Source organism: Bradysia coprophila (genome assembly GCF_014529535.1).
Source record: "Bradysia coprophila strain Holo2 chromosome X unlocalized genomic scaffold, BU_Bcop_v1 contig_39, whole genome shotgun sequence".
In the NCBI taxonomy this organism is placed as follows: domain Eukaryota; kingdom Metazoa; phylum Arthropoda; class Insecta; order Diptera; family Sciaridae; genus Bradysia; species Bradysia coprophila.
Genome location: NW_023503329.1, coordinates 2,546,413 through 2,563,639, shown reverse-complemented (window position 1 = coordinate 2,563,639; position 17,227 = coordinate 2,546,413). Strand labels below are relative to the sequence as shown.

Below are 17,227 nucleotides of genomic sequence, written 5' to 3'. Positions count from 1 at the left end.
TCGCAATTGTAACAACGCATGGCTCTCCTGGCATACTAAAAAAATTTATTTGCATCAACAAAATCATAGCCGCGAAGGTGATAGAATTTTAAATAATCCGCTGCTATACATTCACATGTTTCTACTGCCATCTGTCGTCAAAAATCATAAACAAAATACAGAACATACCGAGAACATACAGACGCTGCAAACGTCAACTGTCACGAAACACAGTGCTGAGTTTTGGTTGTGTTTCGTTTTGTTTATTTTGAAAAATGAATTCGTCAAACCACAAAACTGTTTTTGTTCTCGACCATACCCAATATTTCGGAATATCCGGCGAGGATTACCTTGACTTAGATTTCGGCAAAAATAAAGGCAATGCCATTCCTCTGCCGCCGATCAGCAAAAGTCTGTGGACTTGTTCCGTTGAATCGTCGGCAGAATACTGCCGCATCGTTTGGGACTTATTTCCGGCCGGTAAACTAATCCGTTTCGTAGTGAGCGACTCAAATGCACATATCGTCAATACATGGGCGCCCGGAACACAAAATTTGACTCACGTAAGTGTCGGCGGATCTGTTTTTTTATGGAAATGAGTTTTTCACGTTTGTGTTCTCATCTGCGGATTATAGGTCTTGAATGCAATGGCAATGGTTGGTATACCTCCTAGAATACCGCCACAGTCCAGCGACTACTCAGTTATCCATGGCCTGAGAGCAGCTGTCGAAGCAATATCCGAACCGACCGAACAACAGAAAGAACTTTTGCTGCAAGGGAAACTGAATTCGAAAATGTTCACCAACAAGGGACGTGTTATATGTATCACATCAGCTAGAGACGATGCCAGCATGAAGTCACTGGAAGATATTTTTCACACCGTCATTGTACAACAAAATGCTCTATCTGCCGCACACAAGGAACTGATGCCGATCGACCACTGTCACCTCGTCATTATCAATTTGTATCCGTCCAATATGGAATCGATGGTAAACGATCGGGGACAGCAAGAGGTATATGATTTGGTAGTAAGTCGAAACGAGTCGTTGATTGTAGGTGTCTTTCAGATATCGCCGCTACTATCAACGGAAATCCATTCAGTGAAGGCATCTGACATATCAAACAAATTAACCCATCTGATATTACCGCATTACGACCTGGCCAGTACGACTGTGACCGGAATCCCAATGAAAGAGGAACAAAATGCAAGTTCCAGTGCCAATTATGACGTTGAAATATTCCATTCAAGCAATGCCCATTCGGTGATATTGGGAACAGAACTTCTGTTACCCACTAGCTTGAAGGAAGGATCGAAATACGAGACGGTGACATTGAAGTGGTGCACACCGCGAGGATTGGGTGCATCAGACATGCAACCGTGTCTAGCCCAACATCGAGTAACACCCGTTGACGTCACATCCCGTCCGAGTTCGTGTCTCATCAATTTCTTGCTAAATGGACGATCCGTTTTACTGGAAATGCCACGCAAATCTGGTGGGAAGCTTACCAGTCACTTGCTATCGGCCCACGGTGGCGAAATATTCATCCATACATTGCATATTGCGCGCAGTTGTCTCGAAGACCCGCCGTCAATATTGGAAGGTGGTGGCGGAAAAGTGACCGACTATCGCATCACTGATTTTGGTGCGTTGATACAAAATCATCGCCTGTTTCCGCTCAAAGTTGGAGGCGAACGACCGCCGGATGAAAATTTGGGAAAGGTCCGGTCAAGGTTACATAAACACACCAAATACTGGCCTTTGACGTTGGGAACGACCGTTTTGTACAATGTGCGACAGGTGGGTTTGAACATCACGACAATTCCGACATTTTTTTTGTAACTTTTGCTCCCTTCTTCCCAGTTCATTGATCCGATCTTAAATGTAACCAACAAGGATGTGTTGACAGAAGAAGAAGTTGTACAGTGTCAGCAAGTCATTTACAGTATCGTCGCGTTGGAAGCTAGACATGAACCATTAGCGTTGCCAATAGGTCATCGGTACGACACGTTTTGTGCTTGATTTTTACAATTTCTCCGTCTCATTTGTCGCGTTCATTTTTCCAGACTGAAAGGAAATAAGAAAGAGGAACAGTACCGGTTGCTGTGGGCTGAATTGGAGACGTTATTAATTGCTAGTAGCAAGTCGCCTGGCCACATGACTATACTGCAATGCATTCGAGACTGCCGATCAAGAGGTGTTGACCAATCGGCGGACAAAGTAGAACTGGACCAAGCTTTGAGAGAACTGGAGTCGTTGGGTGAGAATGACTTCAAGCGATTGTCGCCAATGGACGTAACGGAATTAATTTTCTTTTTGCTTAAATTCACAGGCGACTCATCAAAGCGACTCAGTGTTATCAAAGCGACAACAGATTCGCCAATGTCACCACCATTATCGGGCGATTCAACAGTTATGGCCAAAATGAAAAACCCTTTCGGTGGAACGGGCAATCGAAGCCTATTGGATATATTTACAGCAGCTGAACGGGCACAAAGTCAAAAACGAATCGATTTTGCCGGTCGACTGTGTACACCAATTAATCAAATCGCCAAACTTTATCCGAACCTTGGCGTCAAAGAGAATGTGCCTAGAGAAACTGATGTGAAGTGATCATCAGCTTTATTTGCGAATAAAATGCCAGAAAAATGTGAACATTTTCTCATTGTAATGTGAATGTTTCGGCTCCCTTTTGGACGAATAGTGTACCGCCGGGTCCCATTTGCTTTGCCTCGCGCAAACATTCCAATTTAACTCTTAGCAACGTATTCAGATCTGCCCACATTTCGTGCTGCTTTTCACCGCCACCGTTTTCGCTGTTTATTATTCGATTTTCCTATGCAAACAAACAACAATCGATTCATGGATGGAAGTAGATCATAAGTCCCAAGAGAACAGAAAGCCGAACTTACCTCTGCTAATGATTCGGCTAAATCTTCTTGCTCTCTAATTTGATTGGTCAGTGAATTTCTCAGACTGTTACTACCTTTGGGACCATGTTGTTCTTCGGCAGCTTTCTCCAGCAAATTTTCAATACGCTCATGTTCGGCCTAGAATTTTGTTTTGTTTGTTCGTTAAATGTGCGCGATTGTTCATTAATGTCCCATGAACTTACTTGTAATTCTTGCCATGTCGACTCTAACCTCTTTACGGTTTTCTCGGCTTCAGACACTTCACTGTGTAAAACAGCTGCTTCAGCAGTTAGTGTTGTATTTAAGGCATTGTATGTCTATAACAAAACAAAACATTGGATTGGTAGTGCTGGTAACAGTTGATTACATTGAATGCGGCGAAAGCAATTCATTATTACAATAAGCCAGAATCCATTGGATGTTGCTATGTAATTCGTTAATTCGGAAACAGCCTTATCATGTAAGCAAACCCAGTAACCTCCTAAGTTCTACAAGAATTCATCAAAATCCATCCATATTTGGATTCATCGCTGACTCATTTTCGTTGGGGGACAACCTACTATGTAATGGTCAACTCTTGCATGTCGCATGGTACAGGTAATAAAGTACTTTCCAGCGGGCCGTTCATAAAGTATGTCACTGTAACATCGACGTTTTTCAGAAGCTTTCGCTTCCCTTCCCTCCTAAAAAACCCTAGAAGACTTATAGGAAAAACTTAATTTCGGAGCAGGACTAACTATAATTTAGTTATTTATGCGATCGAGGTGCAAAGTACTTTATTCGGCTCTAAATGTATAATTATGACACGAGGCCGCTGGTTCCACAGAGGCAAATTTTCCATATTATGATGCTGAGTGGCATAAAATATCTTTTAGGTGAAATGCGTTAAGGTTATTACAGATCAACAGTCTGTAAAATCGACCTACTTCCGTGTCCATAATTTTTATCTTTCGATTGAATGAGTAAAAAGTCTCACTCATCAAACACAAATCATTCAAATTTGATCTTGAGACTTGATTGGATTACATAATCGAACAGTATAATAGTAGTTAGTTCTACACTTTCTATTTAATAAAAACGTCTTATCTAAGCTAAATAAAGACGGAAAATGCACTGACGTTGAATAAAATCCGAGCAGTTTCTAGTTACTTTCCTTTGATTACTTTAGTTGATTTCTAATAGTTTTACAAACAGTACAGTTACATCTTGAGGTCAAGTTTATTTGAGTCGATCGTTTTGTTACTGCTCGTAAATACTGCTTAGAAAATCAGATTTCGCGTATTTTCAACGTCATTTTGTAGTTGTATTTTTCGTGATAGAATTGTCTAATTCACTCCGCACACACTCTGCTTAATACAAATCATCTCTGTTCATATTTTCCGTTCTGTCGTACTTCGCACTAGACGATTAAAGAACGTCAGGCGAACATAAACATCGCTTACGTTTTTATCAGTTTCGAGTGTTTTTGTTGCGCTTTCTTTGCAAAAAAAAGTAGTTTTTTTTCAAATAGCAAAATGTTTCCGCGTCAACGCGTTGTAAATCTACTAAACACAGTTCATAAAAGCTCGTAAGATACTTAAATTCTACCGAAATGACTGTGGATTTTGGATTAAATGTTTTTTTTTTTCTATTTATTTCCTCAATCAACAGTTGTCAGTGCCCGGCTCATTCACAATCTCACGCTACCAGCAATGCGAAAGATTATGCGTTTGAAGTAATATTTGAATTTTAGTCAGGGGTCTGAGTGGTGTGTTAATTGAGTCGTCGAGTAATTGTTTGACACTCAATTATCATCGTTGTTGGACTGCTGACGATGTATGCTTACAACCCATCACCCATATTCCCATTTATAATTTCCGTAGATGTTTTCATCGACCGTAAGGTATGGTGTTGGTGTATCAAAAGAGATCGGTGCCGATCTTGCAAACCTACATTCAAAAAACGTTTGCATTTTCACCGACAAAAATGTTGGCCAGCTAAAATCGGTCATTCCGGCCTACGATTCTTTAGTCAAGAATGGAATCAAATTCAAGGTTTTCGATGCGGTGAGAATTGAACCAACCGATAAAAGTATGTGGGAAGCCATTGAATTCTCTAGAAACAACGAGTTTGATGCTTACGTTGCTATCGGTGGCGGATCTGTCATCGATACGTGTAAAGTAGCAAATCTTTATGGTTGTGATAGAGATGCAGAATTTCTGGATTACGTTAATGCTCCCGTTGGAAAGGGTAAAGCTGTTAGTGTGCCGTTAAAACCTATGATTGCCATACCCACAACGTCCGGGACGGGTGCGGAGACAACTGGCGTTGCAATATTCGATTACAAAGCGTTACACGCAAAAACGGGCTTCTCAAGTAAATTCTTGCGACCAATTTTAGGTTTAGTCGACCCATTGCATACGCTGCATTTACCGGAAAAAGTTGCCGTCTACTCGGGCTTCGATGTTTTCTGTCATGCCCTAGAGAGTTTCACCGCCCTTCCGTACACCGAACGAGAACTGCCGAGCAATCCAAACCTTCGGCCAACCTATCAAGGAAGTAATCCTATATCGGACGTCTGGGCACGTTTCGCTCTGGAAACTATTAGCAAACATTTCAAATCGTCCGTATTCCAACCGGATAATTTAAAAGCCAGAAGTAATATGCATTTAGCATCCACGATGGCTGGCGTTGGATTCGGTAATGCAGGCGTGCATCTTTGTCACGGCATATCGTATCCCATATCGGGTTATGTGAAATCGTTCAAACCAAAGGACTATAACTGTGATCATGCTATCATTCCGCATGGACTGTCGGTTGTAATGACTGCACCGGCAGTATTTAGATTTACAGCCTCGTCTTGTCCTGAAAGGCATTTGGAAGCGGCCAAAATATTGGGTGCTGATATATCGAAGGTTACCAACATGTCACAATCGATTCTCATCCACTTCACTTATTCGCTATCCAATTTCAGGCTAAATTGAGCGATGCTGGACTGATTTTAAGCGATGTTATCCGAAAGTACATGTACGAGCTAAACATCGAGAATGGCTTGACTGCCCTTGGATTCACTACCGATGACATAGACAATCTAGTCAAAGGAACATTGCCACAGGTTTACTTTGTTGTAATTGCCCTTCCATTTTCATTTATTAATTTCTTGTGTTTTGTTAAAGGAACGGATAACGAAATTAGCACCGCGACCTCAATCGAAAGAAGACCTGTCGCAAATATTGGCAGACTCATTTTCAATTTACTAATTTCGCTAACATGTTTTTGATTTGTGCCACATTGGATCGAATAAATTAAAACGCTTTTGTGTGTTGAACAAACTCTTCGTTTTTTTGAAATAGATGCACAAACAAAACACCTTACCGCATTTCATTTCGTTACGCACTAGCATCAGTTCCGAATAGCAGCTGGTGTATTTAATTGTGGAGTACGGCTGAAAAATATGAATTGCGGGTATCGAGTGTGTATTCAGACGATGAAATGTAAACGAGATGCGATTTGGCTTGTGGTCATTCATAGCAATATTTTCGCAGTCATAGAGGATGAGTATGTATCGGTGGTAATTATTCGAAAAGCAGGTACTGTTTTCGTTGAACGGAGGATTTCATTGAAACACCTGATGACAGAGGTAAAAGAGTAAAGTTATGGTAAACAGTGTTTTACGGACCATAGCAACATTTTAATGGATATTTTGAGGGTGCCAAGCGAAGTCATAGAACTGTAGTTAAAATGGTAAATTAATGGCTAAAATATTGAAAAACTGTAGAATTTCCTTAGATTTCCTTAGAATCGATTATCGATATTTTCAAAAAGTCAATATCAATCGAATAATCGAATTATCAGTCGATATTTATCGATTATCGATAAAACATTCGATTGATATTGTATCGATTATTTGGAAATTATATAATCGACTGATGATATTTTTTTGTAAACGTGCCTAAGACCGAGTGAAGAAAATCCAAATTTTAGTCTTGTTGCCGCTCACGCTTAAATTTAGCATAAACTACCCATTTTTAGAGCCCTAAAGGCTGTTGAAAATGGCAATGCGTAATGTAAATTTTATATATATCGAATCAACGTACTGTAACAACGCACTTCAAGCAAAGTGACACATGCCAAATAGAGTACACTATTTTATATAAATGCTTTTCCAGATTTTTATACAATGTTAGAATTTGTTTGATACACAGTCCAGTTTCAGTATTCTATTTAAAGTACCACCACCACTTCAAGCATGAGTTGTATTCTAAATAGAGTACTGAAACTGGACAGTGTATCATACAAACGTCAAACACTGTGAAAACGTTTTCATGTAAAAAAGAGTACTTTCTGCAGCTGACCACTATGATCACTCATGCTTAAAGTGCGTTGACTTTGCAAAAGTGTTTCGAGTGACAATTTTTTTTACAGTGTTAAATTGTGTATGATATGATACACTTTCCAGTTTTAGTATTCTACTTAGAGTGTACCAGTATACCACTAATTTTTGAAGATCGAATTGATAGATATTTAATCACATAGTCTATCACCGTCAAGTGAAATAAATGCAAAAGAGACAACAAACATCCCTATAATTACTGTATGTTGAAATAGTAATTGTTGCAACTGAGGTGCAAAGTACTTTATTGCATACGCGCGGTGTTCGGATGTCAAAATTACTTACCTAGAAGTTTAATTCAAAAATTACACTTCAGTTCTATGTTGTTGTCTCGTTAACGCTTATGTGATAAAATAGAGTACACACTTGTCACTATCAGTCTCGGCAGGCCTCGACTTCTTCGTGACAAGTGTGTAATATATATTATTAGGCTCTAGATGTGTAATAATGACACGAGGCCTAGGCATTTAAAGTTTGCAAATTTTGCATATTATGATGTTGAGTGGCATAAATATTCATCTGACTCATCAATCTAGTTAGCAAATGCAGTAGATTTATAGGGAAATGATGTTTGGAAGCTAAAGCTCAAATGTAATAGATTTTCGTAAATTTCTATTACATTTCGTCAATGTCAGCGATCTATTTTTTTGTGAAGCAACTTCACGGCTATGACATTTCATAGATATTTATCAGAGTGAAATTATGTCACCTGAAAATAGAGCGTAAGGAATGAAGCACTGAAAAAAATTGTAGCGCCTCTACCAGCCAACCGAAGTTTCCTATTCCCGAAAATTTCCGTGCGTAAATATTTATGGCTGAAAGCACGAATAAGTTGGCAAAATAATTCGCGTTGAAATTTTGAAAGCAGCGTGTACGAATATTTTCACTAACTTTTGTACTTGTTGTACGTTAGTAAACTGGGGTTTTGCTCACATAATGTGCTGCCGAACTCGCTTAGCTCGTATAGACAAATTCACATCTAGTGCGCAAAACGACCTCATTTACTAACTAGTTAGGAAAATAGCTATTGCAACATTGTTTGTCGTATATCGGTACATTGTTGCAGAAAGTATATTTTTGCGACGTACAAGTAAATTTTACTTTTCACTTTTCTAAGTAACATTTCGCCTAAATATTTTGTGAAAATTTAAAGCTATATCGATTTACTGGTCTCGACTTTTGTCGACTCGCTTACATTTACGGTATCGGGGCACCATGGCAATGACTCCTTTTACAAAATTTTGGTATGGAAAAATCGTGTGCGAGTTCACCTAACGTAGTTGAAAAATGCGTTTTTTTAGCACCGTGTGCCCAATTACCCCACGCCACATTTACAGAGACAATTAAATTGTATTTGCAATTAATGACTCGTTAGCAATAGCATTTAACAATAATGAGAGTGAAAGTGATGGCAGTTCTCTTTGTCTCTCATTATTGTCCAATGCAATTTCAATAAAACAAGAGAAAAACGCTAAGGTTTTTTTTTTCTTATGACGGTAGATTAGATTTAATTTTGTGCATGCCCTGGAAGAATGCTGATTTTCCAATGCATCAAAGAAATTGTTTTCCGTAAAAACATTTCTGAAAAAGTAGTACATTTCAACCAAATGTATGTACACATCCGGATAGCTGAGCACCATATTCACCTGTGACTCTATTTACACACTTTTCGTTCGGTACGAAATGTTGTGAATATAAACGCAAAATAAGAAAAAAAATCCGAAATTTTTTTCGATGTAATTTTAAGCAGAATTGCAAACCGAACAGAATAGCCTAACCATCGAATATACGAAACGAAAATAATAATAAAAAGGAACTGCAGTCATATACACACTCATATACAATACGACAAAGGATCGAAACGAGGTCCTAAAGACGGATTTTCTTTTCTGCTAAACTTCGTTGCACAACAGCACCATTATAGAGTGTTATATCTGTTTTAGCTAGACCAGTGGTGGCGTCCAGTTAATCCAGTTAACGCATTCTTGTCCATGACATGACTATGAAAAAAATGATTCATACCTTAGCTAACCAATCGCATTGGGAGACCTAGATTAGGGTTATGCTGCCCTGGACACTTCTGTAGCTTGAAAATTCGCAGATAATATGAGTCTATGAGGCTACATTTTAAGGGTCCCCTTTAAATTTTCCAAATTCAATGGATCAGCGATTACTAAATAGATAGCAAAAGTTCGTAAGTATACTCTATTAACTAGAATGGACCTTATCAATTGCCCCATTCGATGTATCTCTGGATGGGTCGAATCGAATAACGATGGAAATTATCAGACATTGCATCAACAACAAAGACGTCTTTTGCACGCCACTGTTTACTGTCTTCTAACGGGGAGGAGATTTTAAAAATAAAACCGTATTTATGTTGCCGTCCGTAGAGGTAGGTATAATACGAAATAATTTTTTTTTCTCTTCAACCAAAATTTATGAATTTATGCATCTTACTACCCTGTACCCTAATGCCAGCTTTACAAAGACAATTTTAAAAATAGAGAGAAAAAAAGAAGAAAAAAAAATGGGAAAATATGTTCCTTTTCGCAGGTAGAGGGATAATGATTCTTCCCATCCGACAAGCAAATAAAATTTTATTTTAAAGACTCATGCAGTCAGTCTCCAGGCATATCTCTATTTCGGTGAATGCGTGCATGGCAACCGATACAACATTATGTGCACTTAAGGGATGCACGGAAGAAAAGTTAGTGTAACGTAGTTTTGTGTTGGAGATGGTTCATATATCGGTGAAAAGATTATTGAGTTTAGTGATGAAAAGACATCAGCAGGCCCACCGTAGTCTATACAAAACGTGCAAACGAATGGCTAAAATTAATCTAACGAAATTGTTCAACAAGTGTGTCGTGAAACCGTACGCAAAACGGCAGGAGAAAAAGTTCAAAAATGTTTATCGTGACAAAATCAAAACGGAATATTTGTTCCAAGAAGTGGCCAACAGTGGAGGCAGTACTGACGAACTGGCGAAAAAAATTAAATTCATCGAATTCAATGACCTCAATTATCCGAGTCTACGCGAGCAAATCGTAAAGTCGTCAAAAGTGTACGTAAATGTTGCACCCGAAGTTAGCTCAACCAGTTACACGCTAGTGAAATGGACAACCGAATACGAAATTATAAAAATGTCTTCAGGACGGTATCTAAATTTCGGTGTCGAGAAATCGCTTCAGAACTACCTGCGCTCCTATCCGAATTTGCATTTCAACAATTCATGTCTGGACCTATCCATTGGGCTGTATGTCATAAAATCCACGACGGAACGAGGCGTCGAATTACCTCGGTATTTGATTCTGTTCGGAAAAATTGCCAACATTTTGCAACAAACGACACCAAACAATAATATCAACACTTCGTTCATCATTGCAATCTACGACGGTACATTTCCTACACCAACAATAGCCAACGAAATTCTTCGTCCTTTTGTCGATGAAATGAAAGCACTTACAACAAAAACTCCCATTGAACCATTTAATGGTCGCAAAATCTCTCGAATCGGTTTGCATGCATTCATTTGTGATCCTATTGCGAGCAGTATTTTTACCTGCACATCGTTACCGGAGAGTTTATATGGTTGCAGCAAATGTCGCGTGAAGAGTGAACTACGTGTGAATGGACAATTCAATGGCAACATTACCACTTTCCCGACATCGTGCAAAACGGAGAATTTGCGTTTAGACGATGATTTCAAGTATTGCCTGGACAGTGACTATCATTTGGACGTACCAATTGCATTGGAATTGAATGTGGGACTGGTGACCCAGACATCGATTGACTACAAGTACACTGTTTGTCTGGGCGTTATGAAGCAACTGGTGACGTTGTGGACCAAGGGAAAATTGGATTATCGAATCAATCGCGTCAACTGGCTGCGAATGTTAGCGCATTTGGAAAAAATTGCACAAAATTGTCCCGAAGAGCTACAGAAACCGTTCAACTACAGTGACGATACGGAAACTTGGGATGCGTACCATTGGAAATTGTTTCTCATATACTTCGGTCCGATAGTGCTGCATAACAATCTGCCGTGGAAATATTACATTCACTTTATGTACCTGCATGTGGCGGCTAGGATCATGATCAATCAATACAAAAGTCGGAAACATAGTGCGCTGATCGTTGGATATTTCTTGAATAGTTTCACCACAGAATTTGCATCGCTGTACGGCAAACACTACGTCGACTACAACGTTCACAATTTGATCCATTTCGAAGATACAATTGCACAGCTTGGATCAATTGAATCGGTCGGTGGCTTCAGTTACGAGGAACAATTCAATTTCGTGCATTCTCTGATTCAGTACAACCAGAACATAACGATTGAAGAAATTGCTGAACAAATTGTGTACAAAAACAGTTGTTCGATAACGTCGTTGGTAAGCATTAGGGACAAACCGTATCATATTGACGAGGATCGTAATTTAATTTTTGATAATTTTTACTTTAACAATAAACATCCGAACAATTACATTTTGTCGAAGAAGGGCATTTTTGAGATTAACGAAATTATTAGCAATTGTAATGAGCAAATATTGATTGTGGGCCGGAAATTTCATAGTTTGAAGAACATTTTGTCGGAATATTTTGCACCGTTCAACGAGGAGAAACTGGTGTCGGTGAGCGAGAGCGATTACGTAGAAATTATAACTTTAGACGAAATTACAACGAAATTAATTAAATTCGAAACTAATAACGGACTGTTTATGATGCCACTTATACGGACATCGTGATTTTATTTCGTTTCGATGTTAGGAACAATTTTTACCAATTTTAGCTTTATGTAAATAAAAACCATTTATATTTGAAACGAGAAATTTTTTCTATTCGAAAAAGTCTCCAGAGTTCGAAGAACAGGAACGCCAGGTGAGGCATTCAATGTTGGTTTAATTTTTGGATGAAATATATTTTACTGTCTGCCACATACGAAAGTTGAACATTACGCAGCAGTTTACCCCTGCAAAAATGATCCATTACATGAAGAATATTTTCGGTTATTTTTTCTTGAATTTTGATGCTGCTACGTAATTGCGTAATTCATTTATTCGAAAACAATTTTGTGACGAAAGCAAACTTCCATTACCAGGTGTGTTTTTGAGCCACTTCGATGACTGTTTTTCGACAAGTGTAAATGTACCTTGACTTCGGCCGTAGAAAAAAACTCTACACTTGTCGAAAAGACAGTTAAAACTTGTTACTCAAAGACACAATTAGCAGTTTGCTTTTGTCACAAAATTATTATTTCAGAAACGGGTCGTCATATAAAAATCTTATGTTCAAAGTAACGCACAGGGTCTGATACAAAATCTATTACTTCATTTGTTAAAGACATGCATTTCAATTCTATGTAAACTTGTGTTAGCTAGAGCTCATTGTTTATATTTCTCGTCATTGTCGACAACAGATGGATAGACGCTTATGAAAGATGAAATCTTGTGGACAAATTGTTGAAGTTAGTGGAAAAAAGCTAAAAATTTATCAAATTTGTTTATAGCTTAATCGGTTGCATTTTCAAACTCTCCTTTATACGTCAAAGAAAGAACATATCATTAAGCACCTCAAAGAAGTGATGGCAGAGTATGTGTGGATATGGAAACCCCGTTGGGCTACTGGAGTTTAATACAGTTACGGTATAGTTTCCTAAGTAGTTAATTATGTAACAAGCTACGAAATGATCAATAGATGAGTGGTAAAGGTCTTTGTATCGCTGATATACTGTTTCTGCGAAATTGAACGCTGTGGTCTCTCTTGATGTAACTCACACTTAGTGACAAAAATTTAAAAATGAAAGAATGGAAACAATTCAGGGATAAAACAACGGTTTGTTTATCGAAAGCGATTTTAAACAAAAATAGAGCCACAATTCCACTAACCTGCTTCTTCAAATCTCTTTGCTCCTTTAAATCGGTCAACTTTAACCGAAGTGGTCCAATCTGTTGGGACAATGGTGTGGCTCGTTCACGAGCAGCGATCACAGCTCTTGTTAATCCGTCGACCAATCTAGCCAACTCTGTTACACCGCGGCTTTCTATTGGTGATTCTGGACGCGACATCAAACCGTCCATACTGTCATCCTGTGCAGATTCATTTGGAAAGAAAAGTGTCGGATCTTGTTGCTTTAGATTGTCCAAAGTTTGCTGCAGATCACTAGCTTCTGCCTGCACAAGTGAAAATTAACAATTTTATCATTTTGATTAAAGACACTCTGACTGGCGACCACTTTTGTTTACCTTCACCGCTGCGAGCTCTGCTCGTTTTTGCTTGTACACTGAACTTTTTGTTCGCAACATATTCACATACTGTTTGAGCTCTTCGCCTCGCAAAATCGTTCCGCCAACGATTCCGTTCAGGACCTCTTGTTTCTGGCGTATTTGATTTTCTACGTCACGCAACTCTTTCGTCACTTGGTCCAACTGCTCCGCGCACATGTCTTTATTCCGAGCTACGGTCGCCGCTTGTTGTCGAAACGGTAGCAAATTATCACTTTGATTGCCACGGTCCGTCAACTGACTGTCCAGCATTCTGTGCACATCTGCTCCAATTTTATCGATCTTGAATAGGGAAGCGGATTTTGATTTTTAATTCGTTTCAGGAATAATTTATTTAACGAACTTGTTCCTGTAAATCAGTCAAATATTCGCGCGTAATTGACGGATGAGTGAGAACCTCGTCCAGTATTTGAATCTCGGCCTTTTTCGTAGCTACTTCTTGCGGTAATTTTTGTTGCACCATAAACCTGGCTATATCTGTTTCCTCCAGAAGTGATTGCAGCAGATATTGAGGCGCTGCATCATGGGATGCTACTTGAGCAGCGTTCAGTTCCTTCAGCAAGCGTTCTTGGGTCTTGTGAAATGAGAACGATTACAACTATGAGTTGAATTCAAGTACATTACAAACAACATACAACGGTCGCCTTTTGTACACTTTGGCGTTGCATTTCTAATTGACTATGGAGCTCTTTTTGACGATCTCGTTCCACGCGTAAAGCATTACCAGCTTCTAATAATAGGTCTTGTTGAGGAATTTTGTCGAGACGAGATTGTGTTCGCTCCAAGCGCTTTTTTACTTAAACAAAATAGAGACAATCAGTTGAAGTTATGTTCTTTAGATAAGCAGATTAGATAAGAATCAGTCGACTGTAAGCTTCCCAATATAACAACAAAACGTTTAAGAATTCCAATTTCCGAGAAACCGTAGTAATCTCGTGTCGAACTGCAATTCTCAATTAATTGTGGGGATGTAATCAAATTGTAAAATACTCCGGCCTGTCGTTACCATTTTCCTTTTCCGCATCAATGATACCAATATCATTCTTCAGCTCTTTGAACTGATCGCTCTCCTTTCTCGAAGTAGTATGTCCGCGATGAACCTCTTTAAATTCGTTCAGAATCAATTGATATTCACTCCATAAATTAGCGATTTCCTGGTTAGCCATTGCTTCTGGAGGGAGATCAATCGGAATCAAGTACCTAAAAATGGGTACAGTGTTACCTTCCAGCATATTCTGTTACAGTTTCCTCAAGTCGTATGTATACATACTGGGCCAAATAGGCGAGATTTCTAACTTTCTCCTCATTTTTGAATATGAATTGTAAGATGGGATAGATGGTTTTTTTGTCGCCCTGCAGTAAGAGCCGACGAAAAGCTGTGGGATCTCCATTCGCGTTAGCTGGTCGATATTGAATCTTCTTCAATGAGTCCAATAGAAATTTGTTGGTATCGGCTGGGTCTGATTCCTTCACATCGAACTTCAAATTGCAATTTTTGATATTTACGATTACTCTGTCCGAATTGTAAAAAATAAATTTACCTTGGCAGCGGCACCGAATTTCTCCAAAACATCAAGCAATAATTGCAGCAAATTTTCTATCGACAATGAATCGAAGGAAATCAAATTGTAATCTGCCTTTAAGATTTTATTGATCTCCGCAACGATGAATTTTAGATCTTCGGTCATTTTGATGGAGAAGGAGGACAGACGTTCGAACAGATTTTACTTTAATTTTTGTTAACGTGTTGTGGCCATTCGGATATACTGTACCCAACAATATTCACATTTATATCATTACTTGTGTATTTCCATGTTTGTTGCTAGGCAATGCAAAGGAAAATGTATACCTCTCTTACTATACATGTTTGGCATCAATATACATTATATTAATGTTGGGCCGATAATAATGTCTGTTGATGTCGGTATAATAGGTACACACATTTTTAGATATTCTGATGTCGGCCTTATGGTTTATAGCATTTACTGACAACGATAATCACAACTGTTAATATGCTTGCCGTCAGCGTCTTTGAAATGTTAACAGACTGTTTTGAAGATCACACATTAATCAGAAATTTGGAACAGGGCTACTATCGATTAACTACAAACTCGAAAATATTGCCTTTCTCGAAAATGGGCACTGCTCTTTAATCAGGACAAATATTTTCTTGCGGACGAACTGTGCTGCCGTAGGATCTGTTTAAAGGATTTACAGGATTATATTTAATGTGTATAAGTAGGTCGCTCTCACAGTCTATTTCTGAATCGGAGTCTGAATGTGAAAAATTGTCAATTGGAAGGTATTCTTTCTCATCCGATGAAAGTTCGCCATCGTCGTCGTAAAACCCAGTTTTTGTGAAGAACTTGTTCTTGTCTGGGAGGCAGTGTTCGTAAAGAGTAAAGAACAGTGAGGTAAAATAAGAGGAATGTCCTTTCACCACTTTTATTTTTGCTCGTCTTGGACCGGGTGATGAGAAAAACGAATGCCGAGTTGAATGGTATTCAGTGGAGTATCGCAGCCCGTTTGTTAACACACACTGGAAGAAACATGGAGGAAAAATGAAATCGTCTCATTCACTACGGAAAACAAGTCGGTTTGAATCTGAACTCCAAAAAGACGAAAAAGCTTAAAGTATGTACGTCTGGAAACTGAGTTCTTCCAATCGACGGAGAACAAATAACGGAAGTTGAAAGCTTAAAATATCTGGGAAGCATAATCACGAAAGATGGTGACACTGGATGCAGATGTGAAACCCCGAATTCAAAGAGCACGACAGTCATTTGGAGCGTTAAATAACTCCCAAATTTCAAAGAACCTAAAGATCAAAATTTTCAAAACAAATGTACTCTCGGTTCTTTTATACGCCCTATGCCCTATGTTCCCGCGCTGTTCATTCAACAGTTGTAGTTTGCTGGCCTCTTCTAGACTCTTCTGACCATGACGCATTATTGGCAAATACGTCATGTACAATTTTAATGTAGCCATATTCTTCACGTTGTTCGATAATTCAATTGTCGCTTCGTATAAATGCTGCGACTGTTCACTTGAAAGTTTTTCCAAAGTAAATGGAATCGTATCCAATATCGGTTGTTAAACTTTTGTCAATTCACTATTTAAATATGCACATATCGCGGCCTGTTCGTGATATAGTTTTATAGTTTTGCAGATATTCAGCAAACACTTGCAGTGAATGCTCCTCCGAAGTTGAAAATACAGCTAATTACCGGATAGACAGTGGCAGCAACAGTGAGGCTTCTGATGTCAAGGTCACTGAAACGTCATCAGTCGAAAACTGTACCTCAAAATCACCGGATGACATGTTTGTGGATGAGGAGTATCTTGGCAATTATGATTTTTAAATGGCTAATGAAATTTGTAACAGTAAAGGAGTTGAACCCGACAAACAAGCATCTTAACCAATGACTTCACCAGATTCGAAATTGCACGTTACTTTACGAACCAAACCAATAGCAAAGCAAGGTCAATAAAAGCGTAAATCCGCTGATTTGATATTAGAATTCGCTGAGAAACGAATATCATTGTCATCGCTGGTCATCACTCAAAGCCAATCCGACAATGAAATGGCAGAAATAACAATATGTCGAAGCATCGCCGGTATTGGGTTAAGAAAAAAGAGAACGGCCACGACTGCAACCAATCGTGGGGCACGGGACT

The 17,227-nt window shown here is 38.8% G+C and overlaps 3 protein-coding genes across 3 annotated transcripts; 2 read left to right on the top strand and 1 right to left on the bottom strand.

Moving 5' to 3' along the window:
• Nucleotides 1-175: 175 nt before the first annotated feature.
• Nucleotides 176-2,633, top strand: LOC119069792 (protein asunder). Its single transcript, XM_037173937.1, has 6 exons — nt 176-542; nt 615-992; nt 1,047-1,778; nt 1,842-1,978; nt 2,045-2,238; nt 2,311-2,633. Exons 1-6 carry the CDS (start codon nt 255-257, stop codon nt 2,589-2,591), a joined length of 2,010 nt encoding a protein of 669 aa, XP_037029832.1. The 5' UTR covers nt 176-254; the 3' UTR covers nt 2,592-2,633.
• Nucleotides 2,584-15,337, bottom strand: LOC119069793 (intraflagellar transport protein 81 homolog). The gene is made up of 10 exons (XM_037173939.1): nt 15,091-15,337; nt 14,820-15,028; nt 14,556-14,749; nt 14,185-14,345; nt 13,893-14,123; nt 13,511-13,831; nt 13,154-13,438; nt 3,094-3,207; nt 2,891-3,028; nt 2,584-2,814 (listed from the first exon to the last, which is right to left on the bottom strand). The coding sequence occupies exons 1-10, from the start codon at nt 15,235-15,237 to the stop codon at nt 2,641-2,643; spliced, it is 1,974 nt and encodes a 657-aa protein (XP_037029834.1). The 5' UTR covers nt 15,238-15,337; the 3' UTR covers nt 2,584-2,640.
• Nucleotides 4,010-6,201, top strand: LOC119069794 (probable hydroxyacid-oxoacid transhydrogenase, mitochondrial). Its single transcript, XM_037173940.1, has 5 exons — nt 4,010-4,457; nt 4,541-4,604; nt 4,753-5,784; nt 5,844-5,984; nt 6,046-6,201. The coding sequence occupies exons 1-5, from the start codon at nt 4,405-4,407 to the stop codon at nt 6,127-6,129; spliced, it is 1,374 nt and encodes a 457-aa protein (XP_037029835.1). The 5' UTR covers nt 4,010-4,404; the 3' UTR covers nt 6,130-6,201.
• Nucleotides 15,338-17,227: the final 1,890 nt, after the last annotated feature.